A 27,254-nucleotide genomic window follows, 5' to 3' on the forward strand; every position below is an offset into this window, starting at 1 on the left:
CAATTTTGGAGGCAATTTGTTTTTCCTTAATTATCATGATTGGCGCGGGAACTGGGGTAGAATTCTATAGCAAAGTTTCCAACCGGTGACTTTGTGCCTGCCACATGTATGGTTATGTGGCACAGTTCTGCATCGATCTGCAATTGAAATGAACTGCATTTTGAATTTTTTAACAAGAAAATTGAGCAAGCGGTGTTCAAAAGTACACTTCTTAGATGGAAGTCAACATACATGGCGTAGATTACTCTTTGTTTACAAAATCACGACGGCTCGGAACTACCTCTTACAGCTGGTAAATTATAATTATATTGCTAATAAATTTGGTAATATCGTGTCCTTAGTTGGATTCTATTTTACACTCGTCAAGCTGAAAGTGTTGATATTGTTTATCATTAGTTAGTTTGTTATCTAGTCCCCTAAAGTTATTCAAATTTGGCACACTTTGGTTTCACGTCTTGTGTAAACTCAGTTCCTTAAAGTTCAATTTTTTTTGCTTTCGTTTTCTGGTCGCCTTAGTGCCTGATTCGTTTCTTTTCTCTCGTCGTTACATCGATACCTCTTTGGTAAGTCAAATAAAACATTTACAAATCGTAAAACTGTAGCTTCGTCCCCACGTGTCAATTGTCAGTGCTTGAGAGAGATGATCATAACGAAATCTAGCACTTGTACATAAGAGCTTCTAACTGAATCGAATCGCAAAATAGAACCAGTTTTGTTCTTCACCCAATAATCAAATTTAATCTTCCAGAATTCTTTCCGGCCTTGCTCTTCCTTTGCAGAACATGAACGCCTAGATACAAGAACGCCTCGACCAAATACTGTTCTGCTACCGTTCCCAGAAGTTGTATAAATAGCACACAGACTCGAGACTTCTACAATGATACCCAAAATTATCCTTGAGTTGATGATGCTTATGAAGAGCCTAAACTAGCTTTCGACGGGTTATAGGTTAGATTCTTCAAAGTTGATTTGCTGTAACGTGACTTTGGCTCCTCTGCAAAAATTGCCCATACTATTGCTGTTTTGTTTTAACCTTGGATTTAGCTGCCAAGGCAACGTATACTTTGAAGTCATTCAATTCAAAATTGTCTCTGCTTGGGTCTCGAACAACTTTGCTGAAGTCAGAGAAAGCGACTCTCAGTAGAAATTGCTTTCTACATTGTCAAGCCCAAAATAACATATGCACTACTCCGCCTACCAGTTTCCTAACGGCCACAGAATTAGGACTCAAAGCGTATTTGACCTCAGGCGTATTCACATAAAAATATTCTCGTCACCATTTTTTCTGGCCCTGTTACTCGCTAGGTAAAATATGGACGCGCAAGTGGATAATACAATTTGGTTTTTCTCAGCCATGGAGATTTCAGTCTTCAGCCAAATCATATTTACAGTAAATGCAGACAGGAGTCCATCAGGTTCAATGATCCATAGCCACATTTTCAGGTACCTGTCACGAGTGGTACCTGTTCGGTGAACGATTTTAAAACGATTTGGGGTCGAACAATTTCTACTCTAAATTTCAGCCAAAATTACTTTTCAACTGATATCCACAATTTCGTTGTACTCCTTTGCCATTTATCTGGCATGTTATTAAAAGGAAACTTTGTAACATGAATTTGGCACCAGCGCGGGCATGCCCTTTATGGGAATGACAAGTGGCGGTAATTGATCTTGGTCATAAATTATGAGTCTTAGTGTCAGACCAAGTTTGATTTGTACGAGTGGCTTATGACTCGCTTGCAAATATTTGATGTCAAGGGTAATTTATACGCTACGAAATCTTGTTAAAACAATGGCGTCCTTGCTATGTTTTGTGGGTTTGCTGCTCGTAGGGTTCGCGTCAGCCAATCTAGAAGGTAAGTTGTTTACAATTGACCCAATATTCAGACGTTTTATTGTAAAACACCAATTACGTATTCGTTAGAGCATTTTGATAGCAGTAAATAAAGCATGTTTCTTCCTTATTTCCTTTATTTTACTTTAATGAAGAAGACACCTAACGCAAAACCACGACTGCAAAGAATAAGGGATTTGTATATCTTTTCTTTAGAAGTTTCAAAACGACCAAAGAGAGTTGGAAACGTTTTCACTTGCAGTAATGTTTTGGTTACAGACATTATACAATCTCAGACGATAAGACCTGCTTTTATGAGAAAATTAATTTCACCAGTTCGCGAAATAGACGCTTCATACGTTAAGAACACAGAAACCGGTCAAAGCGATTCTAGATATGTCACAGTTTATCAACACCCACTACTTAGACCTTTTTGCTCCAGGATTTAAAATCCCATTAAATAAGTTAGGTCATCAGTCACGTAAAGTTTCCATAAGTTTTGCGGACTGTCATGACTATTCTCATTTATTTAGAGTACTCCTTATCATTCTCTTCAAGAATTTTATTTCTGTGCATTAAATCTGAGTAATTGAGCCGTCTATTTAAAATAAACGCACAGCAGCAGAATAATATTCTTTAGTTTACCGTATGACTACTGTTCATTTTGCAATGTGAGATGGCTCTAAGTCCAAGGAAGTAACTTACGTGTTTAACCACTGGATTAGTAAGTAACTTGGAGCGATTAAGAGGTTACTTGAGAGGAAATATCCATTGAGCGTCGAAAGTAATTCTGCATTGTTTCACGTTGCTCTCTGGTTTGCACAGATTACGTGCGATATCCCTTAACCTTTTAACTCCTACAAGTGATTAGTAACTATTTTCTCCTATCAGTACGACCCCTAAAACAATCACTGAGGTTATGAGAATAAAGGAAATGATTACCAACTTAAGAGGCTCTTGATTGTTGAACAAATTCTCTTCGTCAGTACTATAGCAAATGTATCGAGAACAGTTGGGAGAAAATATATACTACCAATCAAATTCAAATTTAATCGCGACTTGTCCACTCACGATTAGCCGTTGTAATCACTTTCGTCCTGATTTAAAGACACTAAAATTGAAAGCGCTTTAAGTGCTACTTAAGAATCGTCACTCGTAGATGACGCTCGTTTTTAGGCAATTTGTTCACAATTTGACTCTAAGGAGACGATTCCTATGCATACCATTAATCCAGAAAAATACTCACTTCTTTACTTTCCTTGAAACGTTTGCAGGTCATCAACAAAGATTAACAAAACACCATTCTTCACCTCACAAAAATCATCATTCTGTCCAAAATACACCCCTTGTCGAGCCAGGCGCTCAGAAAAATATAATTGCGCACAAAACCCCACAGAAAACCACATTACAGAAACCTCAAGTAAAGCAATCCGTTCCACTGACTTCTGTAAATAAACCAGCTGCGCAGAATGAGGTTAAGACAGTAAATTCTAAAGCAGTTGAGGGGACCAGACAAGCAACTGGAAGAGCAATTTTATTACATACTGCTAATGGTCAGGGACATGTTGTCCAAGGTAAAACAGATTACAAGAAAGCTATATTGTATATTTGACGGTATAACACTCAATCTTCCAGCATTGAACTCTGAAAACTTATTCACCCCAAAATTTACAAAGCTGTGCTGTTTCCAGTCTCGTTGGAGAATTTAAAAAAAACTTTTGTAATTCAAGGGGTTTACAGACTTGAAAAATTTGTGATTATGTCAAATGCGCACATACACAGATTCATTCCCATTAATGGTTTAAAAATAACCCCCTCCTTATCCCTTATCCTCTAAACCCCTTAGTTGAATCCCCCAGGGGTAAATAGCCCCCATTTTACCATACAAGGTTAAAGTGAAGTAGATTCATCATTCAAGAAATTTGCTCTCTACTGACCGTAAAGGCTTTGTTCTGATACAACTTCAAACACACTAAAATTTTGTATAAATCTTATCAAACAGACTCACCCAGTGGGAAAGCTCAAGTGATTGTTATCAACTCAGAGGTTGCAGCTGACAATGGTATGATGGCAGATAACCAGATAACCGTCCTATTTGAATTTTTCTATACACGATGCATTACTGTTATATTTCAGGCTAAACCTAGAACGTTGAATCATTTTGAATTTCTCATAGCAAAGGTAGAAAACTTCGTTTCGTTTTATATGCAAAGCACCAATAATTCCTCTGTGAGACACTTGAAAAAATCTTACGAAAGGTTAACTTAAAAAGATAGACGAAATACGCGTATGATAAAGACCCTTCAATCGCGACTGAATCGAACAGCCCTGGATGGGATGTTAGTCTACAGTACTTTTGCAGGTTTTCCTGTAAATACTTCCGGTCTATGTTATACTCCAGGATGGAGTGGGGAGAAGCATTGCGAGTGTGAGGTGTCTTGATCATTAACACGCGCCCACGGGTAGAGCCGGTAGCTCTTCATCCCCAGTCCATCGCGAGCGCACTAGCCATCAGCCCACCATCTTTGTGAGTCCAATACACGTTCAGCGCACTTACAAATTTTTCCGTGGATATCGTGTCTTATTTACAACGAATATATCAGTTATCTTACCCTGTTCCTACTATAAAATCATCGACGCTGTAACTCGGTGTTTTTCAGCCAAAAATTTGGCCAACAATTCAAACAAGTATATTTCGAGTTGTCAACTGATTTTTGATATACTTTGTCTTTCATTTGGTAAAAGGTGGTAAACTCGATCCATTCTCCCAAGATTGTCTCGATGCACATAACAACTATCGAGCTAAACATGGAGTCCCCCCTCTTATGTGGTCACGTGAATTGGCAGATGGAGCGCAAAACTGGGCGGATCAACTGGCGTCCACTGACTCTTTACAACACGATGAAGTCGCCATACACAACCGGAAGATGGGTAAGTTTATGAAATGGTTAAGTTGCACATATTTAGTGGACTGATACCGGAAGAGGCTCATCCCAATTTCTAAGGAGCGCTTCAGGGAATTTTTTAAAACAGAGTTTTATCCAAGATCACCTCTCGACCAACTCACGCCCGCGCTCCCTTCCCCTATTTTTACAACGGTTACAGAAACAAATTCACTCAGTTGAGTATTATTTTGCAAGGATAGTGTCAGAGAATTAATGGGCCTGATGAAATAGTGGGAGGAGAAAAGAGGGGGGCGGGTGCGTCCAGACCCCACGGAACCTCCCTCTAGCAGAGTCTCGCTACATGAGGTCCTTGTGGATCGGGCGCCCATGGAGCTCCTGAGCAACCAAATAAGCGGAGTTTTCTTTTCTTTTTCTTAGGAGAGAACCTGGCTTATTTTCAACCAGCCGTTCCGAAATGCGAAGGTGCCATGGTTGACAACTGTGTTAACTGCCGAGAGATGGTCCAACGGTGGTACGATGAAGTTAAAAACTATGATTTTGATAAAGGAGGACCTAAGGCAGCCAGCGGTGCTTACAAACACTTTAGTCAGTTGATTTGGGCTAACACCGCTGAACTCGGAGTTGGAACCGCGGTCAGTAAACGGTATGGCTTTATAACAGTGGCACGGTACAGACCGACGGGAAATGATGGCGGGATTGAGGAGTTTATAAGGAATGTTCCTCCAGAAGGAGGTAATATGTATTTAAAGTGTAAGAATATTTGATCATAAGTACAAAGAATTCGGCGAAAATTGTTAAATTTGATGATTTGCTTTATTTCTCGCGAAGGATTCCTTTCACTAAAGAAATTAGAAAAATTTTTCATCACGTCTTAGCATCTCAGAAAATTTGAAAATGATTTATCCATGTTTGGAAGGCTGCTGAATATCTCACAAAAATGAGGAAAATCCTGCAGCTTTGGCAGTTTCATAGATGTTTTTCTAACATAAACACTCTTGAAAATACAAGATGGACATAACTGTGGTACCTATCTGAGACCGTCTTATTCTTATCTCAATATAAATAACTTTTATGTGCAAGCCTAGCCTCACAGGGGCCTAATAAGCCAGGGCAATTAAGTCTTGTTTGCTAGCTTGCGTCTATGGACATAAAACGTCGTGTGGTGTTATGGTGTCGTGATCGTCAAAGGTGGGAGGAGAGGGTGATTCACCTTTGATTTGCCGTTTTGATTGCTTTCACGGCACTATCAGAAAGACGCTCCAAACTTCATTCGTGTTACTTCTTATTTTTCTGTGTGATAACTTATATATGCTGTGTGATAACTTATATATGCTGTGTGATAACTTATATATGCTGTGTGATAACTTATATATGCTGTGTGATAACTTATATATGCTGTGTGATAACTTATATATGCTGTGTGATAACTTATATATGCTGTGTGATAACTTATATATGCTGTGTGATAACTTATATATGCTGTGTGATAACTTATATATGCTGTGTGATAACTTATATATGCTGTGTGATAACTTATATATGCTGTGTGATAACTTATATATGCTGTGTGATAACTTATACATGCTGTGTGATAACTTATACATGCTGTGTGATAACTTATACATGCTGTGTGATAACTTATACATGCTGTGTGATAACTTATATATACTGTGTGATAACTTATATATGCTGTGTGATAACTTATACATGCCGTGTTATAAATCTCAGGACCTCTACCGACATTATCCGCACCACTCCAAGACAATACAAAACACGCGGGGGACGAAAAAATCTCCCCTTCATCGCAGAAATCTCCAGTTGTTTCCCAAGCAACAACAAACTCAGTTGCTTCTCATACAGCAAACAAAAATTTATCCAAAGCCGACAAGGAGCAGGGCTACGCGCCAACCGTAACAAGCGGGGCTCCAATTTTGGCTAAAGGAGCCAAACTTGGAGGTCAACTGGCGTCTGTTCAACCAATAGACAAAGAGCAGCATCACAAGGGTGGTTTTGTGCACACACTGACAGCCAATGACGGAACGAAGGCTCAGGTTTACCTTAGCAGAAATGGAGCCCATGCGGGCATAGTATTCAGAAACGAAATATTCAGAGGTAAGCCAAAAAACAATTAATTCAGTTACAACTGTAATCGAATTTGATAAGCTCAATTTTGCAATTATTTTAAGTAACGAATTTTTCTCGCGTTGAGTATAAGTAATTTAGTCCCAATTTGTGTAACTTAGATCAGGATGACTGAGAGGGTGTGTGCAATTATCTTCACACAGTTGCGATGAATACAAGATAGTGTTCATGTTGGGTTAGGGGAGGGGGAGTAGGAGGGTAGTTGTTCAGATAGTGACATTGATCCGAAGTCCGAATCCAAATTGCAGACTCCTCCGTGTTACATTTCCCAACAAGTTTGTGCAGGTATTCAGGTCAAAATTTTGCAATAAGTGAGTGCACTTTTTCCCATGGAAGAAAAGACAGACCAGTCAGAAGTGAATAAGGAAGCGAAGGAACTGGACACGAAAATCTATCTGAGAGCCTGTGGCAACAGGGGGTTTCATTTTCATGATACTTTATCTTGAACTCATACTTGCCATATACATATTTTTTTTTTGTTTTCCATAGTGACTCCAGATGAGGATACGACAGGAGTGAAAAGGACGATAAATGTGCTGTAACAATTTTGAAATGTTTTCCATCATAAAACTAATGAACAGGAGTCTGTCTAAATACCATAGAATGACTGGACAGTAGTTTTCAAGGTCGTTTAAAACTGATATTCAAAGCAGTCACTGCTGATAAACGCATCGTATAAAAAGGAACAGATAATGTTCTAAACCTCAGTAAAATCACGAGATCTAACAATTCCCCTTGTAGATTTTGTACATTCACTTGTAAATTTATTAAGAGAATATGGAGTTACATCGTGTAATATATCCATAGTAGTATAGTTAGTTTAGAGTCGTATGGGAAGGGTCGGGTAATCTGCAGTTTTCAAACAAACAGAGTCGCACCTTTTGGCGCCGTGAAGGATTGAGACAATGCAATGTCATCACGATAATAACATTTTATTTATTTTCGTTATTATACCAGTATTATTCAGAATCTTAAATTATGATTAACTTGAATTTTAAGGACTCTTAATACAGTAGCATGGATTAATTATTCTATGAAGAAAAGTTGCCTGCAAGGCAGGAAGGCTTGTACGGGTTTTAAGGGTTCATATGGGGATTTAAAGTAAACTGGTACCGAGAACATCACAGAAAGCATATGACGGTTTGAGTCAAAAGTTCGCTCTGAAAATGTGATTAAAATTTCATTCAGTGCTGCTGCAACTGAAAAACGCTGAAGAAAATGATGATGGTGATGACAGAGATAAATGTGTTAATTAAAAAATGGTAGGAGTAAATAAACCTGTTGATAGTGGACGATATCTTTCAAAAAATAATAAAATTCATTCACAATGAAGATTTCAATTGTTTATTGCGTTTTTGCTATGCGTTTCCGGTGTAAAATATATTGGGTTTTATAAAGGGTTTTTTCTATCTGCAGGATTTCATTACGTATTGCACACACCCTGATCCAATAAACCTAGTATTTCCCCTCTTTTTGGCCTCTTACAAGTCTTGTTAGGTACCTTTATCTGGCTGTCATGAATGGATAAGCAGAAAACGCTCGTCAAACACGCGCCATTTTCAAACAGTGAAACAAGGAAATGAAAATTAAAAGAAAAAAAACAGAGAGATTGACGGCAAGATGTAAGACTAAGATTGCGCTCTTTGGTCTTAAGTAAGAATATAACATTACCGTTTAGACGTTTACAAATTGGCCATTTTAATTTCCAGTGTAGAAACGGGACAAAAGCAACTAGCAAATGATAAACACGTGCTGGGAGTCTTTGCCCTTTTCTCCACTAGAACAAGGCGTTCTGTCAACGAGATATACATTTATAGCGTACGATACAGATCGCTTGAGATCAGTGCAAAACAAGTAAGCAAGCATGAAAACGCATTGGTTAATTCTACCTTCTGGCTGCTATTAAAGATTGCACGTAGGATTAGATTCATCGAAAACTCATGAAGGAAGATGTTAAAAAATGGGAGGCACTTACACTCCTTAAGGATAATAAAAAAGATTAATATGTTAAATTCAAAGAGCTTAATCTCAAAAATTAGCATGCAGACAAAAAAGCACTGCAAATAGGTTTGTTTTAATATCAAAAGAGTCTATTTATTTTTTTATTATTATTTTATGGGCTCGTTCGCTTTTCCGCTAATTTGATTTTCATGCATTTTTTCGGTTTGAACCAAGTGCTATTTCCAAGGAAATACCTGTTCCTTTTCTTGCCTTGTTGTAACAGTGTATATGTGTTTGAATTAAGGGTTTGATAACACTTCAGAGTTGTACAAATCAAAGAATAAAAGATTTGTTCGAAAAAAAGCCTGACCCCCCCCGGCTCTTCCTTCTCGAACGAAAAAAAAAAATGAAAACGACACCGGAAAATTCCTGGGTAACAACAGGTATGTTCAGAAACTCTCCAAACGTCATGTCGCGAAGCGCGAACTCAGATACTCAAATGGACTGTATACTTTCGTATGTTGGCTCCACTGAAAGGACTTCTTGTTTCATAGAAGCTACAAACAGCTAAAGAGTTTCATGTACGAAAGAATAAATTTGACATTCTATCCCTATTTTCGCACCTCAAGCGCTCGTCACTTCTTGGTCTTGCTAGGATGATGGGATGGGTTTATCATCCCATTTAACAGGTGTCGAGGCTACAGCGTGAAATTTGAACATGAAAACAACTCGAATCGTTGATATCCGAATGTAATTCAAAAAAAGAAATTAGTCCTTTGCCTCCAGAGCACCAAATTGACCTTTCTTCTCAACTAAAAGATATCTTTGATAAAAACATGACTTTACCGCTTAATGAAAATAAAATTAATAACGCTGTTGAACTGAAGAAATCCCAGGGAAAGCAGGTACCCGTTACTCAGGAGGCAAAATGAACGAAGTGAGCAAACTTGGTTCTAAAATAGAGTTTTCAGTACTGATTTTGAACCTTCTTGTTCTGCCCTCAAATATTTTGACCAGGATCTCCTTGGATGTATTTAAATTTAATGGTATTTTGAATCGATATCGACAAACTTGATCTTACGAGATTCAAACCCACGTAATCAACTACCAAAATTGATCAATGTATAATCTCTCCTTACAGAATCAGTATGTCCTCAGGCAGATTTGTAAAGAGAAATAAAATTAAGGTTAAGCCTTGACTATAGAACATCATGTCGGCGTTCACCTCGTAGGAACTAAGTATTTGACTAAACATATTGCTTAAACGTTAAGAAGCATATTCATTACACGCTGAGCGAAGGCCTCAATAGAAAGCTGCGATTTTTAAAATTAGAAGTGCACTAAAATAAAAGATACATCGGAATTCATAGAAACCTATCATGTTAGAGAGAATACGTTTCTACCTCTTGCCTTCTCGCAGCGTCTCCTTGAGCTTTTCATTTGCAATCAGCTGCTAATAGACCTCAGAATGTACAGTGAGTATTTGTAGCTGAGTTTGAGTTTATAAACCTTCAGTAATAACTTCAAGTCTCGATTACTACCTCAGAAAAGAATGTAGGTTTGGTTCCCGGGAGATGAGGTAACCAAAACAAACCGCTACGGTTAAATGAATACCGCGCTCTAATTGGTCCGATATGGGAATATTACCTGTTCATACCGGTATTATGAGGTAATAGGTGTCACAGGGGTGATTCTTGGATGTTTATGTAATCGGACACACTCAAGTGCATCGGATTGATCGCAGCTAGCGAGTTAGAATGCAGAAAAAGTGGCTTTCGATTTCACGGCTGAGTTGATGTGTGAATTCTCCCGGTTCACGCACGAGTGCTGAGGATGTCATGGCACTGAATATGGACTCAACTTTTGAGAGTAGCTCCATTCTATTTGAATATTTTTTTTGTGAAACAAAAATTTCCACTTTCGGAAAAAAACCCTAGAAGACGAGCCGTAGTGTTAAGAAATTCTGAAAGTTACTGTGCCTTTCCGCAAACAGATATCTCCTTGAGTTGTTGGTTAAGACGCGAGGAAAGGATGACGACTCCTACGTTTCGTGTTTATTTTGATTTTGAGCTTCATGCCTACCTCAAAAACTGCGAAAGTAACAGAAATTTACCCTTAAAATACTTAAAATACTTAAATTCGCGATTGAAATATACCTTTTGTGACCGTGGATTCAAGTAAGGGTTCCCTGAGAAACTTAAACACAAATCACTATGCAACAATCGATGTAACTGCAATTCTTTTGATTTCCTTCATACTTTGTCGTACTCCGTATCATATTGGTTTCAGTTTGTTTAAATTACGGGGGACAGGAAAAAACAAGTCTTCTAATAAATAACACGATGGAACTCACAACACAAAATTTATCACTCTTAAATACAAGCCAACGTTTGTCTGGTGTTGAAATCTAATATAGCGGACTCAGCAACGCCCGTGTGCCAATGGGAAACCGCTTTATAATATTTTCAAGGTATGATACAGTGGATAATAGTCGAAAGCTTTCGTAGATGTGGATAATAATTGTCAACAAAGGAGTCTTTTTTTATGAAAACATGTCTATAAACAGCTCTACGCCAATGAAATAACTATTTCGACCTTTGAATTGTAAACGGCAGGTGCCACTTACACGCCCGAATAAGAAAGGGCCTTAACATACAAACACCGTGGAAGAACTGGGTGACTGATCATTCTCTCCTGAATTTGAGAATGAAGCTTACCTCGGTTTCTGTTGCACATAGCGACTAAGTTTGTCGCTACTGCCATTGGATAGAGAACTATTGGACTGTTATTACCTTGGTAGGGAGAGAGAGAGAGAGAGAGGAACTCTCCAAAGTGCTTCGAGGAGCGCTTAAACCGGAACCTTTCATCCCACAGTCTAGACTGCGGAATTTTTAGGTCTTAGCTTCTTTTATATTCTAGTATCTCCTTCTCTGAATTTTATGATTTTCCATGTTAATATAGAAATTCCGTTGTTTTCTAGAGAAATTTATGTTAAGAGTCAGGCGTTCGCGCGGCAGAGGACTGGACATGGTTGTATGACACATTCACGTTGACTTCATGGGGACCTCAATTTTTTAATAGAATTTACTTTAACGATGTTGTCTGACATTTCTTGTTGCGCACGAAATAATTTCTGTTTCATTTTTTTTTCGTAATTTATTTGCCTACCCGAGGAGGCTGCAATTTTACAGCTTCAACTCGTTCTAGCCATTTGGTTTTACCAAAAATGTTACGACTTCTTTTGGCACAGTTTCGCCAAGCCCACGATTTTTGGCGATCTTCTCGGAAAAAAAATTGTCAATTTTGCTTTCCTCTCCTTATAGTGCCGTCTACAATCCCAAACCTCGCACAATATGAAAGAAAGGAAAAAAACGGTTAAAAAGGATAGATTAATAGAGAAGTAATTTTACGCAAAGGAAATCAAAGAATGTTATGAAAATAAGCATTCTCTCAACTATCATTTATAATCTCTCATTAATAAATCGGTTTTGCTAAACTCGCAAATGTTCCTTGATTTCGGTTCAAAGTCTTAAAAAACTAAAATGCAAAACTTCTACCTCAGGCATGCCTTTTCATGTCAACATGATATCAAAATTGTTTTCTCTTCTATTGTTTATTGGAAAGTTATTGTTTTTAATTCAGTAGTGTGATCCGGTATTGTCCTTTGAATGCCTGCACTTTCGCAATCTCTTCAGCTATTTCCAGCAGGTTCATTGTTGGGTTTTTTCTGCCGAAGGATATTTAAATTCAAAACACCTCTTCAACCAATGAGAATTACTTTAGACTACACAATAAGATGCATTTTGTGCACAGATAGTGTAAACGTTTATTAAATTTGTAACGGTGAATTTTTGAACAGTTAATTACAGCGCTTTCAAATGAGTTTTCTCGGTTAAAGACATTTTACTCCGTTGGCTGATCTCTTCGCACAAAAAATCATTCTGTATTAGAAGTGTTTACTGCACCATTGGAAACTGCCACTGGAAAATGGCAGATAATACAGTACAATTTACAACTACGAACTCTACCCAAGAGGAAGATGTCTACCTTCGGATCATTAACATTCCCGGCTTTTTGTTGACTTTAGCTGTAATTGGCTTCGCGATGTCTGCAGTTATTGTGATTTCGAACAGTGTCTTGCTTCTCGTGATTTACAAGAATCCTTGCAGATCGTTTCGCTCGCCCCCAAATATCCTCATCGCTAATTTAAGTGCCTCTGAATTTCTTCTTGGAATTTTTGTTGTATATTTAGTAGCTTTGAGGGATTTGTTCCGATATCTTAGGGTAGCTGTACCATATGTGGGAGTCTTCAAGAATGCCATCTACGTAGTGCTTTCTGCAACGCTTTTTGTGGGCAGCTCGACCATCGTTGCTTTATCAATGACTTGCTATGTTGCCATCAACAAACCGATGGTGTACAAAACCAGGATCACTGAAGAGAGAATGAAGATTTTAATTGGCTTTATATGGATTGCAGCTGTCCTAATTTCCTTTCTTCCAGCAACAGAGTTGCCTGAGAGGATATATTGTCTCGTATATCTCCATACACACGTTTCGCTACCGGCCATATTGCTGCTGTTTGTGTACATTTACGTATTTCGCGCGCTTTCCAGGCGAACGCAAGAGGTTTGTCGTAGCTTCAAAAACTCGTCAGGGATGCAAAGGAGACAGACTCTGGCTCGGGAAAGAAATATGCTAGTCGCTGTCGTGACTATTCTTGCGTTGTTCTTCATCACATACATTCCACAGTATACTACTCTTCATTTATCGTATTTTTGCAAAAGCTGCACGGACTCCGCTACATTCCATCAAATTGACATCATCTCTTCTCGTTTCTTGTTTCTTAGTTCTGCGATTGATCCATTTATCTACGCCTGGAGGATCAAAAAATATCGCCGAGCTTTGAGAAATTGTTGGAAAAATCTGATCATCATCGAAGGCTCGCGAAATATTTCAAGACCAACTGGACGAACTCTGTTTGCCAGGATAAACTTTACACATAGTAATAGTTATTTCTCAAGTCCGGTTCGAAGTCGTACTCTAGAGCACTAGTTTTAAAGTCATTAGTTCCGAGAAGTCTTTTTTGTAATACCTGAACGATTAATAAACAATGTTGCAGTGAGATGTCTCAGTTAAAAAATTCTAAACTAAAAAAATAAAAAAATTATCGAATCTAAGAGAGAAAGAGATAACAGGGCATCTTCGAAGGACGGAGGGAGGGACGGGGCAGTATGTATGATTTTTGAGTCACGGATGTAGGTGAATAGTACTTTTCGTGTGCGCTGATCGAAGTGATTAGCAAGTACTACTCACTTCTGGGCAGCCAAAGTGACACAATTGCGCTTAAACAATTTAATTTCCAACACTTTTTTGGACGGAAATATATTTTCTGTCTTCTGTGTGCTATATACCAAAACAATTAAAAGTGGTGAATATTCACCTCACCGCTTTGCGGCCAGGCAAATATCCACCACTATTCAGGCTTGTCAGATTGAAATAATAAAGTACGTACAGTCAATTGCTATTGAGATTTCCTTTTTAATTTCAATATGGGTATCCCTAAGGAATTTTTAGATACCCGGTTTCACCACCATTGTCACCTCAAGGCACATTCTGTGATCTCCTATCAGACCACTTCCCGAAAAAGCCATTCTCCTCGAGGGGAGGGAGAGGGGGTAGAATTATTCGAGCGCTTACGGCATGTTACATTTTAGAAGATTTTAGATAAAGTATTGTTATTTTTGTATGTCAAACTAACAATGTTTCTTTAATGTGTTGGTGACTTACATCATGTCGATTACATTTCTAAAAATTCAAAACCGGCCGAAAGCACAATTGCTGCACAGATGTTAGAGAATATGTACCCATAGTAACTTGGAATGAATGGACAGGGCTGTCATAATAATATTCATCCTAAGATAATGATGTGGAAAAGCTGTTTGCAGACGGCTTTCTGTACATGAGTTCATTTATTTAAAGGCCGCTCGATCTGAATCGAAGAGAGGGAGCAGCGAAAAGACATTTCAGGTATTTATTTATTTTTTAAGTTTAAAATGTCGATACAAGAAGAAATAAGATTAAACATCACTATAATATGACACAATAACCGAGTAAAGGGCGGATCTTTCAATTTTTAAGGACAAACGATTATTTTCATTTTCTCAATATTCAAACAAGGCAATTATGAATTACTAAATATATACTTTTTATTTCAAGGGCTGATAAAGAAATTAATAGTTACTCGGATCTGCCATCAAGTCCTGCGCTTAAGCCTTAGAAAAGGGAGGATTAGTTATTGATTTTCCGTATACCTCTTTTTAATTATCATCTAGACTTTCTTCGCTGGGATAATAACAATAACACGTTTTTTATTGGCGCCTTCACAGAAGCGGAAATACAGGTAAGAATAGACGAACCATCACCGGAATCATATCATTGGAGAAAATGTAACTGTAAAGGCAGGCGAGAGGTAAATTTTAAAAGAATCCCTTTATAACCCTTCCTTTCTGGCGTTAGGACATTTTTAAATTGCAGTAAATTGTTCTTTTTATCAAATGTACTAAAATGTGATTGAGGAAGTTCCCCTTAAAGCCTCAGTTAAGCGCAACAGTGTCTTGAAAATATAATATCCTCTTTATGATATAGCTGTACCTTGTCGTTTTCCAATGCTTTGTGAGGTAAACAGCCTCGGTATCTTTGATCTATGATTATTCAACTAACATACAAGGCACCTAACCTGCAAAAAAATGCATTATTTAATCAAATTCTTAAACTCACCTTTAATATTCAAACTTCCCCTGCGTCCAACAGCTGAAAACGGGAAGATGGCGTCTAGAATGATCCTCTGGGGCTTCAGTATTGCTTTCTGTAAGCACTGTTGTTTTTTTTAAACAGAATATCAAATTTAGGGACTAAATGCCTTATTTCCGAAGCATTAGAAATCGTTACCTTTTGGTTTTTGGTCACACGTGAATACCGCTTATGTAACGAAAATATTCAGGCCTACATAGGATGCACTCGTAAGATGGCGAGTGGCACGTGCACTGAGAAAATGCGGCGGAGAGCCTCCGCTAGAGAGAATTACTAAACTCGAGTTACCGATCTCTGGTAAATTATGAGACAACACAGTATCGAAGTTGATTTCCGCCTCTTTGTCGAGTCCGATCTTCGTTCCTCTCTGAGAAACACGACTTAACATGTGAGCTACAGACCACGTCCGTGACATGGTTATATTATTATAATTCAGCGCAAGTGATATTATAATTATTAATATTATTATATTCTGATATTACTATTTAGTGCAGATGATAAAAATGCAAAAAAATTATCGATTCTATTCATTCAATTTTCACTGACTAAGTTGTACTAAAAAATAATCATCTCTAAAATCGTTAAAAAAAACGCGCCTCATCCACTACGCTTAAAAGAAACTTCTATCCTTCTACTTGTTGTTGTTTGGAATCAAACGCGCGTCCGTGCAGTTATGTGATTAACTTTCGATATGGAAACAGTGCGTCTGTCAAAAAGGCGTTTAATTAAAATTTCATTTGTGAAATCTAAATTGCAAACCAAAACATGGTAGGAGAGGATCAAATGCGTATCCTACGGAAAGCGATACCTAAATAACGATATCTAAGAGCTTAGGACGACTGAGGTTAAGGTCGTTGTGCATTTGTGTTGTTCCACTTAGCGCGCGAAAGCTTCTCGCCATTTAATATTATCTTTCAATAGCTTTGGTGAAATTGACTTCTCTCAAGATAAGAGCGAGGAGTCTCCCGCTTTGTTCTCTCGTTTTCTCTTGATTTTGCAGTTGCGTTAATAGCGGAAGTACGCCTTCAGAGAGTTGTTCCATCGTTCCGCTCAAATGAACTTTTGTGGGCTCCAAAGGGACATTATGTGGAACTGAATTTCAGCTTGGGGACTTCACATGCAACACCATGCATTGATAATATGTATCTTGAGGTTCGTGATGGATACAACAAGTCTGCCAATCTTCTTGGTGTATTTTGTGGAGGGAACATTTCTGTTATTGTTCGATCCAGTGGACAGAACTTGTGGGTCAGAAAATCAGATCTTTTCGATGATTTTGGCTGGTTTCGGGGCTCGTACACCAACAAAAAACTCAACTTTACAGGTATCGTCCTCTGAAATTACTAACTGAAACAATTCTAAAATGTTAATAAGTGGTCGCAACACGGAAGGAATAGATAGCAATTACGAGTACTCCAACTCATTTGGTAATTTCATTTATTTGTTTTCTTCCAGTTGAACCCAACCTAGACAAGGTGGCCAAAATTCAATTTGTTCTTTTTAACCAAACTTCATCTCTTTGGTGTCCAGCGCAGGGTGCACCAGCACCATTTAAAGTTTGGAGAAAGAACGGCATCATGGTACAGAACAGTACAAGTATCAAATATCAATTGACCATTACTGAAGAAAACAACGACAAGTACAGCTGTGAAGTGAAGAAACAGGATGATCTTGACAAGGAAGAAATCCGTCTTGTCATTGAAAGTGAGTTTTTTTTGACAAAAAAATTAAGTGGAGTAAGTTTTAAAAGAAACTGTGGTGCAGCTGGTCGACCCAATGACATATTTGTTTTGTCTTACACTGGAATGGTATCAAGCGTTCACGAGATAACTAGATGGCAGCTATCATTCAAAGTATTCTAATGCACACATTCAGAGAGTACCACTAAAGAGCCTCATTAACTTTCAGTCAGTACATTTATATCGTCTTGCTTTATTTTAGGGTGCCCAGATCCCTGCCGATGTACAATTGCAGTTGGAATCATAGGCACAGCTACTCGCATTGAGTGTCGAGGAAAACACTTACAGTCAGTTCCACGGCACTTGCCCTTTTCTACAGCGAAATTGTAAGCGTTTTAACTCTCCTTCTTTTAGGCTTTTAGGAGGTGGCCGGAGCAGGTGACCGGAGTAGGCTTGGTATCAAACTTGGCCTCAGAATTATAAGGAAAACTAGGAAGAATCTATCATACGTTTTCGGAAAAAAAGGTTCTCTTCTAACACCTCTAATGGTGAAAATGACCGTCATTGTCAGTGTTAGAAGTCACTGATATTTTGACAAAGTAAATGGAAGAGAGTCATCCGCTGAAGTGAGGTAAAGAGCCCTTTGAACAGACTTCTGTCAGAGAATATTTAAAGCCACAGGCCTTTTACATGTTAATTGTTTGCAACTTAAACATAGCTATAGAAACGAACCGAATTCCCAAATTTTACCGACGATTTTAATGTGAAATTTTTTGGCCACGTGATTTTAGTAGTTTATAACATCTAGAGAGAATTTTTCAAGTTCGCTTCACTATTCTAGCTTTTAACATTGCCTTGTCAAAATCGCTCTTCTCGATTATGAGTATGAATATCATTAATTACATAGAAATAGTGGAAAGTGTCTTTTATTTTATTTTAAAAAAGGCTAAATAAGAACGATTCTTGAAATTCAGTTAGCATCAAGCAAATTGGACAATTAGCTGAGATTTACTTTTAGGTAAACGTCTTTGTTGTGTGAAAGATCCTCGAATAATATTACCTTTCACGATGATGTAATCTATTTTTCTGAGTTTATTTGTTTTATTTGCATATTGGAGATTTCCTGCATGGCCGGTGCTAGTAAGAGAAATTTTTTTTTATACTGCAAACCTGGTAATTGACTGATGTACAATTTATCTCCGGCAATTTCCAAAGCAACGCGATAAATTCGACGCAAAACTAGCTGAAAAATGATAATGAACTTGGAAAAATAAGGCACAAACTGCAAAGAAAACGTTGAAAAATCATTTTGAACCTTTTGTGAATGTTGTCGTAGAAACTTGCTTGGAAACCAGATAAAAATGATACCAGCTGAAGTCTTCAAAAACAACCCCGAGTTGGCCTTCTTGTAAGTAACCAGTAAACATTAAATCTATTATTAGTTTGGTCTCGATTCACCCGCCATTTTCGAAGAGTTATGTCACTTACTAACTCTGTGAGAAAAAGGTTTTCTAGCCGAGTAGTTTTTGTTATGTGTCTGGAAGGCATTTTAAAAAAATGCATAACTAAAATCCACGATGTATCCTTTTTGTAGGAGCTTAGCAGGGAACCAGATAGAGGAGCTACCAGCGGGAGTTTTCAGTAACAACAAAAAGTTGCTCAACTTGTGAGTAGGAAGACTAAAAGTTCATAATCGACCTATATATTTTTACTGTAAAATCCTTCTCCAAACTCTTGTTAATTCTAAAATACTCAAATATTATCGAACGACAACAAGTTGCCTAATAATTTAGTTACTAATGAGTCAAGCCACAATCGTTTTGACAGAGAACCTTACTTTTTAGTTGATCACTGATCTAGAGTACAACAAGATATATATGTCAGCGACTGGGAATGATTCCATCACGTTTATATCCGTCGACGACGTAAACCAAACAAGTTCAGTAGTCGTAATACCCTTCTTGAGAGGGATTAGGTTATGTACACTTAAATTCCCTTTCGCATTATAGGTATTTTAACACGTTATGCGTTCTTATGTAATGGTATGACGCAGTTTTATTAAAAATTACAGATTTTTAGGCCAAAACAAAATCAAAAAGTTTCTTGGTAATTTATTTTCTGTATTGTTAAACCTGCACTAGTTATAAATAAAGAGTGGTTGTTTCACATTACCTTTTGCGTAATCGTGTCGAAACGAATAATAATGTCGATAATAGTGTAAAACACAAACCGATTACTGTGCAAGGACCAACCATGATGATGAACATGGAAAAAATATGGCACAAACTGCAAAGAAAACGTCAAAAAACCATTTTGAATCTTATGTGAATGTTGTCGTAGAAACTTGCGTGGAAACCAGATAAAGAGGATATCAGCTGAAGTCTTCAAAAACAACTCCGAGTTGGCCTTCTTGTAAGTAACCAGTAAACATTAAATCTACTATTAGTTTGGTCTCGATTCACCCGCCATTTTCGAAGAGTTATGTCACTTACTAACTCTGTGAGAAAAAGGTTTTCTAGCCGAGTAGTTTTTGTTATGTGTCTGGAACGCATTTTAAAAAATGCATAATTAAAATCCACGATGTATCCTTTTTGTAGGAGCTTAGCAGGGAACCAGATAGAGGAGCTACCAGCGGGAGTTTTCAGTAACAACAACAAGTTGCTCAACTTGTGAGTAGGAAGACTAAAAGTTCATAATCGACCTATATATTTTTACTGTAAAATCCTTCTCCAAACTCTTGTTAATTCTAAAATACTCAAATATTATCGAACGACAACAAGTTGCCTAATAATTTAGTTACTAATGAGTCAAGCCACAATCGTTTTGACAGAGAACCTTACTTTTTAGTTGATCACTGATCTAGAGTACAACAAGATATATATGTCAGCGACTGGGAATGATTCCATCACGTTTATATCCGTCGACGACGTAAACCAAACAAGTTCAGTAGTCGTAATACCCTTCTTGAGAGGGATTAGGTTATGTACACTTAAATTCCCTTTCGCATTATAGGTATTTTAACACGTTATGCGTTCTTATGTAATGGTATGACGCAGTTTTATTAAAAATTACAGATTTTTAGGCCAAAACAAAATCAAAAAGTTTCTTGGTAATTTATTTTCTGTATTGTTAAACCTGCACTAGTTATAAATAAAGAGTGATTGTTTCACATTACCTTTTGCGTAATCGTGTCGAAACGAATAATAATGTCGATAATAGTGTAAAACACAAACCGATTACTGTGCAAGGACCAACCATGATGATGAACATGGAAAAAATATGGCACAAACTGCAAAGAAAACGTTAAAAAACCATTTTGAATCTTATGTGAATGTTGTCGTAGAAACTTGCGTGGAAACCAGATAAAGAGGATATCAGCTGAAGTCTTCAAAAACAACTCCGAGTTGGCCTTCTTGTAAGTAACCAGTAAACATTAATTCTACTATTAGTTTGGTCTCGATTCACCCGCCATTTTCGAAGAGTTATGTCACTTACTAACTCTGTGAGAAAAAGGTTTTCTAGCCGAGTAGTTTTTGTTATGTGTCTGGAACGCATTTTAAAAAATGCATAACTAAAATCCATGATGTATCCTTTTTGTAGGAGCTTAGCAGGGAACCAGATAGAGGAGCTACCAGCGGGAGTTTTCAGTAACAACAACAAGTTGCTCAACTTGTGAGTAGGAAGACTAAAAGTTCATAGTCGACCTATATATTTTTACTGTAAAATCCTTCTCCAAACTCTTGTTAATTCTAAAATACTCAAATATTATCGAACGACAACAAGTTGCCTAATAATTTAGTTACTAATGAGTCAAGCCACAATCGTTTTGAGAGAGAACCTTACTTTTTAGTTGACCACTGATCAAGAGTACCACAAGATATAAATGTCAGCAAATGGGAAAGATTCCATCACGTTTATATCCGTCTACGACGTGAACCAAACAAGTTCAGTAGTCGGTATACCCTTCTTTAGAGGAGTTAGGTTATGTCCACTTAAATCCCCTTGCGCATTATTAGTATTTAAACACGTTATGAGTTCTTATGTAATCGTATGGCGCAGTTTTATCGACAATTACAGATTTTTAGTCCGAAACAATTATCAAAAAGTTGCCTGGTAATTTATTTTTTGAATTGCTAAACCTTGCACTGGCTATAAGTGAAGAGTGATTGTTTTACATTAACTATTGCGTGATCGTGTCGTAACGAATAATAATGTCGATAATAGTGTAAGACACAAACCGATTATCGTGCAAGGACCTACCAACACGTAGTAATAGATATGTGCACGGATTATTTACATGTTCAAATTCTCCGAATGTCGAGGCTCGTGCCTTAGCGATATTGGTAGGAACCTCAAAACAACTCCTATTGCAACCATTCGAACCCCTACAAATGGTGATGTCAGCAACTGTTCAACCTTAATGCAGGACATATCCCCATTTTAGGGACTTAGACAACAACCAAATAGAGGAGCTACCTCCTTAAGTTTTTCATAACAACTCGCAGTTGGTCGTACTGTAAATAAGTAAACTTAATGCTTTTGTTTCTACTGGCACTTGATGTGTTAAGAATTATTACATACCACCCCCTTAGTGTATGTAGCCAACCATGAAGGCAGTGGAAAAGAGTGGAATGGTTTGTAGATTTGCAGTATCGGACTACTAGAAGTAACCTCCCCTCTTTGGAACATCTTTTAGTTTAATAAATGACAAAACACTGTAATTTTCAAACAAAACCACCAAGTTAGGTTGTTGGTCTTTTTTAATTTTTTACCATTTTTTAGGTTGTTGGTCTTATTCTATTTTTCTGAGTTTATTTGTTTTATTTGCATATGGGAGACTTCCTGTATGGCCAGTGCTCGAGAGGCTTGAGAGGGATTAGGTTATGTCCACTTAAATTGCCTTGCGCATTATTGGTCTTTAAACACGTTATGAGTTCTTATGTAATCGTATGGCGCAGTTTTATCAAAACTACAGATTTTTAGGCCAAAACATGATAAAAAAGTTGTGTGGTCATTTATTTTCTGTATTGCTAAACCCGCACTTCTTATAAGTAAAGAGTGGTTGTTTTATATTAACTATTGCATGATCGTGTCGAAACAAATAATGATGTCGATAATAGCGTAAAACACAAACTGATTATTGTACAAGGACCCACCAACACGTAGTAATAGACATGTGCGCAGATTGTTTAGATGTTCAAATTATCCGAATGTCGAGGCTCGTGCATCAGTGATATTGGTAGGAACCTCAAAACAAGTTCTATTGTAACCATACGAGCGGATACAATTCGTGATGTCAGCAACTGTTCAACCTAAATCCAGGACATACCCTTGTTTTAGGGACATAGACAACAACCAAATAGAGGTGCTACCTCCTTTAGTCTTTCATAATTACACGCAGTTGGTCGTACTGTAAATAAGCAAACTTAATGCTTTTGCTTCTATTGGCACTTAATGTGCTAAGAATTATTACATACCACACCCTTAGTGTACGTAGCCAACCATGAAGGCAGTGGAAAAGGGTCGAATGGCTTGTAGATTGGCACTGCCCGACTAATAGAAGTAACCTCGCTCACCTGGACCATTTGTAGTTTCATAAATAACAAAACACTGCAATTTTGAAACAAAACCACCCAGTTAGGTTGTTGGTCTTAGCTTTTACGACTATATATTCTATTTTTCTGAGTTTATTTGTTTTTTTTGCATATGGGAGACTTCCTGTTTTGCCAGTACTCGAAGGGGGCTAGAACACATAACGCGATCGACTTGAAGTTTTATCTTCTATTAGATCCCAGCTTTGAGACTTCATCCCTTCCCCTTCAATCTGTTTATCGATACTGGGGTGACACTTACTCAGGAGATGGTTTGAAAAAGTTGAAATAATTTCTTTCAGGCGATTAGATTACAACAAGATCAAGAAGTTGCGAGGTGACTCATTTTCTCAGTTAGTCAGGCTGCGAGAGCTGTAAGTGAAAAGTGGCATTCTTAAGAGCTAATGTCAGCATGCATCAAACAAACAGCGGCAAGTCACACAAATTTTTTCCCCTCCTACTTTAATATTTTTTAGCCCAATTATGTTCACAGAAATACCGTAGGTCCAGTACATTCGTTACATGAGGTCACACAACTCGGGTAATATTCACGGTGAAAATTTGCATATTTGAGCGGTCGAACGAAAAAAGTCATTTCTCGAAAATTAAAAAATATTTTCGCAAAAAAACTACAACACAATTATTAGAACATATTAGGCAAAAAATTATGAAAGTAAGAGAGAAGGCGAATTTTGGGCGACTTGCCACAATATTTCAAATTTGTTCGATGGATGCTGACATCCTCTCTTAAATCGGTTTTCACATGTTTAGGTTTACGAAGCTAAACTAGCTGAAAAATGATAATGAACTTGGAAAAATATGGTAGAAACAGCAAAGAAAACGTTGAAAAATCATTTTAAATCTTATGTGAATGTTGTCGTAGAACCTTGCGTCGAAACCAGATAAAGAGGATACCAGCTGAAGTCTTCAAAAACAACCCCGAGTTGGCCTTCTTGTAAGTAACCAATGAACATTAAATCTATTATTAGTTTGGTCTGGATTCACCCGCCATTTACGAAGAGTTATGTCACTTAGCTAACTTTGTGAGTACAAGCTTTCCAGCCAGATGGTTTCTGTTATCTGACTAGAAGGCATTTCAAAAATGTCCAACTAAAATCCATCATGTATCCTTTTTGTAGGAGCTTAGAAGGGAACCAGATAGAGGAGCTACCAGCGGGGGTCTTCAGTACCAACAACAAGTTGCTCAACTTGTGAGTAGGAAGACTAAAAGTTCATAGTCAACCTACATATTTTTACTGTAAAATTCTTCTCTAGACTACCTTTGTGTGGAGAGGTTCTCTAGCTGAGTAGTTTCCGTTATCTGACTGGAAGGCATTTCAAAAATGCCCAACTAAAATCCACCATGCATCCTTTTGTAGGAGCTTAAGATGGAACAAGATAGAGAAGCTACCAGCGGGAGTCTTCAGTAACAACAACAAGTTGCTCAACTTGTGAGTAGGAAGACTAAAAGTTCATAGTAGACCGTCATATTTTGACAATAATTTTGAGAAGTTACGCGGTGATATATCCATGCGTTCAGCTGCCGAACTATCAAGTTCAAACCCAGTTTGGAAATTTTTAAAATTAATTTCAAAAAAATGTTTCGAAAAATTTTAAAAACATTTTTTAAAAACTAAACTATTGAATAGTTTTCTGCGAACAGTAGTTGTAAAACTTGTTTATTCTGCGACACGTTTCGTCTAAACGTTGGAATATTTTTCCAGAACTTCGCCTGTTTCTGTTCGTAAGTCCGGCTGAGCCTATATGGTCATTGGGCCCCGTAATAGCCATAGTGTGACTACAAATACAAGCCTTTAGCAATCCAAAGCGCTGCAACATGCAGCAGTAAAGCAGCAGTCGGCTTACAAAAATCCCCAGATGAACTCAGATGAGTGCAAAAAATTGATTATTGACTTCAAGAGAACCAACACCAGTTCGACGCCGTAACCGTCAACTCCAAGGAACTTGAACTTGTTGCCCAAACCACATATTGGGGGTAACCACGTCTGATAAACTTCAATGAAATTGTTAAGGGCCAATAAGCTCACGCATTTCTTGATCTTGCTGAAGCGTGAGAATGTTCCGGCTCATGATATCATGTGCTTTTATATATCTTAACTTCACTGGGCTGGTGTCCAGAGAGTATTGTGCGCCCTTGTATCCCCATGCATTGCCTGCTTATCTAAGCAAAGACCTTAAGCGCAATCAGAAACGGGCGCCTTCTCATTATTTCTTCTGGCTTTCCACATCATTGCAATCGAGCATCTTATAACATTAGAACTTTAAAATAAAGGCGCAAAAAACAGTGTTATAAAGATAAAGTTATATTAGATTCTCAGCCTACTCAGTTTCATAATGATACTACAAGGAAAACGTTGAAAAATAATTTTGAATCTTATGCGAATGTTGTCGTAGAAACTTGCGTGGAAACCAGATAAAGAGGATACTAACTGAAGTCTTCAAAAACAACTCCGAGTTGGGCTTCCTGTAAGTAACCAGCAAAAATTAAATCTATTATTAGTTTGGTCTCGATTCACCCGCCATTTGCGAAGATGTCATTTACTAACTTTGTGAGAAAAGGCTTTTAAGCCAGATAGTTTTTGTTATCAAACTGGATGGCATTTCAAAGATGCCATACTAAGATCCCTCATGTATCCTTTTTGTAGGAGCTTAAGAGGGAACCAGATAGAGGAGCTACCAGCGGGAGTCTTCAGTAACAACAACAAGTTGCAAAACTTGTGAGTAGGAAGAATAAAAGGTCATGGTAGACCTTCATATTTTTACTGTAAAATCCTTCTTCAAATTCTTGTTAATTCTTAAATGCTCAAATACTATCAAACGACAACAAGTTGCGTAATTATTTAGTTACTAATAAGTCAAGCCACAATCGTGTGGAGAGAGGAACCTTACGTTTTAGTTGACCACTGATCTAGAGTACCAAAAGATACATTTGTTAGCTAGTGGGGAAGATTCCATCACATTTTTATCCCTCGGCGACATGAAGCAAACAAGTTCAATAGTCGGTATACCCTTCTTGAGAGGGGTTAGGTTATGTCCACTTAAATTCCCTTGCGCATTATAGGTATTCAAACACGTTATGTGTTCTTTTGTAATCTTATGACATACTTTTATTAACAATTACAGATTTTTAGGCCGATAAAATAAATAAAAAAAGTTGCTTGGTAATTTATTTGCTGAATTGCTAAACCTGCTCTGGCTATAAGTGAAGAGTGGCATTTTTTTACATTAACTATTTAACTATTTACATTAACTATTTAAGCGCTATTGATCAGCACATGTAAATACGCGCTATATAAATTGGTAAATTATTAAATTATTATTAACTATTGCGTGATCGTGTCGAAACGAATAATAATGTCGATAATGGTGTCAAACACAAAGCGATTACAGTACAAGGATCCACCAACGCAAGGTAATAGACATGTGCACAGATTGTTTACAAATTCTCCGAATGTCGAGGCTCGTGCATCAGCACTATTGGTACGAGCGCTTACAAATGGTGATGTCGGCAGGTGTTCAACCGTTTTAGGGACTTAGGCCACAAGCAAATAGGGAGCTATCACGTAAAGTCTTTCATAACAACCCACAGTTGGTCATACTGTAAACAGCTAATCTCAATGCTTTTGTTTCTATTGGCATTTGATGTGTTAAATATTATTATACACCACACCCCTAGTGTGTGCAGCCAACCATGAAGGCAGTGGAAAAGGCTGGAATGGTTTGTAGATTTGCATTGTCGGACTACTAGAAGTAACCTCGCCTCATTGGAACATCTTTTTTTTTTTTAATAAATGACAAAACACTACAATTTTCAAACAAAACCAACAAGTTAGGCTGTTGGTCTTAGCTTTCATGACTAAAATATTCTATTTTTTGGAGTTTATTTGTTTTATTTGCATATGGTAGATTTCCTGCATGGCCGGTGCTAGTTAGAGAAATTTCTTTTTTATACTGCAAACCTAGTAATTGACCAATGTACACTTTTTCTCTGACAATTTCCAAAGCAACGCTATAAATCCAACGCAAAACTAGCTGAAAAATGATAATGAACTTGGAAAAATATGACACAAACTGCAAAGATAACGTTGAAAAATCGTTATAAATTTTATGTGAATCTTGTCATAGAATCTTGCATGGAATCCAGATGGAGAGGATACCAGCTGATGTCTTCAAAAACAACTCCGAGTTGGAATTCTTGTAAATAACTAGTAAACATCAAATGTAATATTGGTTTGGTCTCGATTCACCCGCCATTTTAGAAAAGTTTTGTGATCTACTAACTTTGTGAGAACAGGCTTTCAAGCCAGACAGTTTTTGTTATCTGACTGGA

General features: G+C 37.5%; 2 protein-coding genes across 2 annotated transcripts in view; both read left to right on the forward strand.

Moving 5' to 3' along the window:
* The first annotated feature begins 1,721 nt into the window (after positions 1-1,721).
* Positions 1,722-8,165, forward strand: LOC131785458 (uncharacterized). The gene is made up of 7 exons (XM_059102341.2): positions 1,722-1,856; positions 3,109-3,408; positions 3,837-3,896; positions 4,580-4,765; positions 5,158-5,472; positions 6,469-6,852; positions 7,372-8,165. Exons 1-7 carry the CDS (start codon positions 1,751-1,753, stop codon positions 7,422-7,424), a joined length of 1,404 nt encoding a protein of 467 aa, XP_058958324.2. The 5' UTR covers positions 1,722-1,750; the 3' UTR covers positions 7,425-8,165.
* A 10,508-nt stretch (positions 8,166-18,673) lies between these two features.
* LOC131780616 (leucine-rich repeat-containing G-protein coupled receptor 5-like) overlaps positions 18,674-27,254 on the forward strand; it is a 47,541-nt gene continuing 38,960 nt past the window's right edge. The window contains exons 1-12 of the mRNA XM_066174447.1: positions 18,674-18,720; positions 18,907-18,978; positions 19,653-19,724; positions 19,910-19,981; positions 20,656-20,727; positions 20,913-20,984; positions 23,206-23,277; positions 23,787-23,858; positions 24,043-24,114; positions 24,283-24,354; positions 25,570-25,641; positions 27,050-27,121. Coding sequence (XP_066030544.1) covers positions 18,674-18,720; positions 18,907-18,978; positions 19,653-19,724; positions 19,910-19,981; positions 20,656-20,727; positions 20,913-20,984; positions 23,206-23,277; positions 23,787-23,858; positions 24,043-24,114; positions 24,283-24,354; positions 25,570-25,641; positions 27,050-27,121 — 839 coding nt within the window. The remainder of the gene's footprint in view (positions 18,721-18,906; positions 18,979-19,652; positions 19,725-19,909; positions 19,982-20,655; positions 20,728-20,912; positions 20,985-23,205; positions 23,278-23,786; positions 23,859-24,042; positions 24,115-24,282; positions 24,355-25,569; positions 25,642-27,049; positions 27,122-27,254) is intronic.

The sequence above is a fragment of the Pocillopora verrucosa genome, chromosome 1 (genome assembly GCF_036669915.1).
Source record: "Pocillopora verrucosa isolate sample1 chromosome 1, ASM3666991v2, whole genome shotgun sequence".
Taxonomy (NCBI): Eukaryota; Metazoa; Cnidaria; class Anthozoa; order Scleractinia; family Pocilloporidae; genus Pocillopora; species Pocillopora verrucosa.

Excerpts from the sequence above, each read along its gene's own strand:
- LOC131785458 (XM_059102341.2), top strand. The coding sequence starts at position 1,751 with ATGTCAAGGGTAATTTATACGCTACGAAATCTTGTTAAAACAATGGCG. Across the intron at positions 1,857-3,108 it reads CGCGTCAGCCAATCTAGAAG|GTCATCAACAAAGATTAACA; the intron begins GTAAGTTGTTTA and ends AAACGTTTGCAG. Across the intron at positions 4,766-5,157 it reads CATACACAACCGGAAGATGG|GAGAGAACCTGGCTTATTTT; the intron begins GTAAGTTTATGA and ends TCTTTTTCTTAG.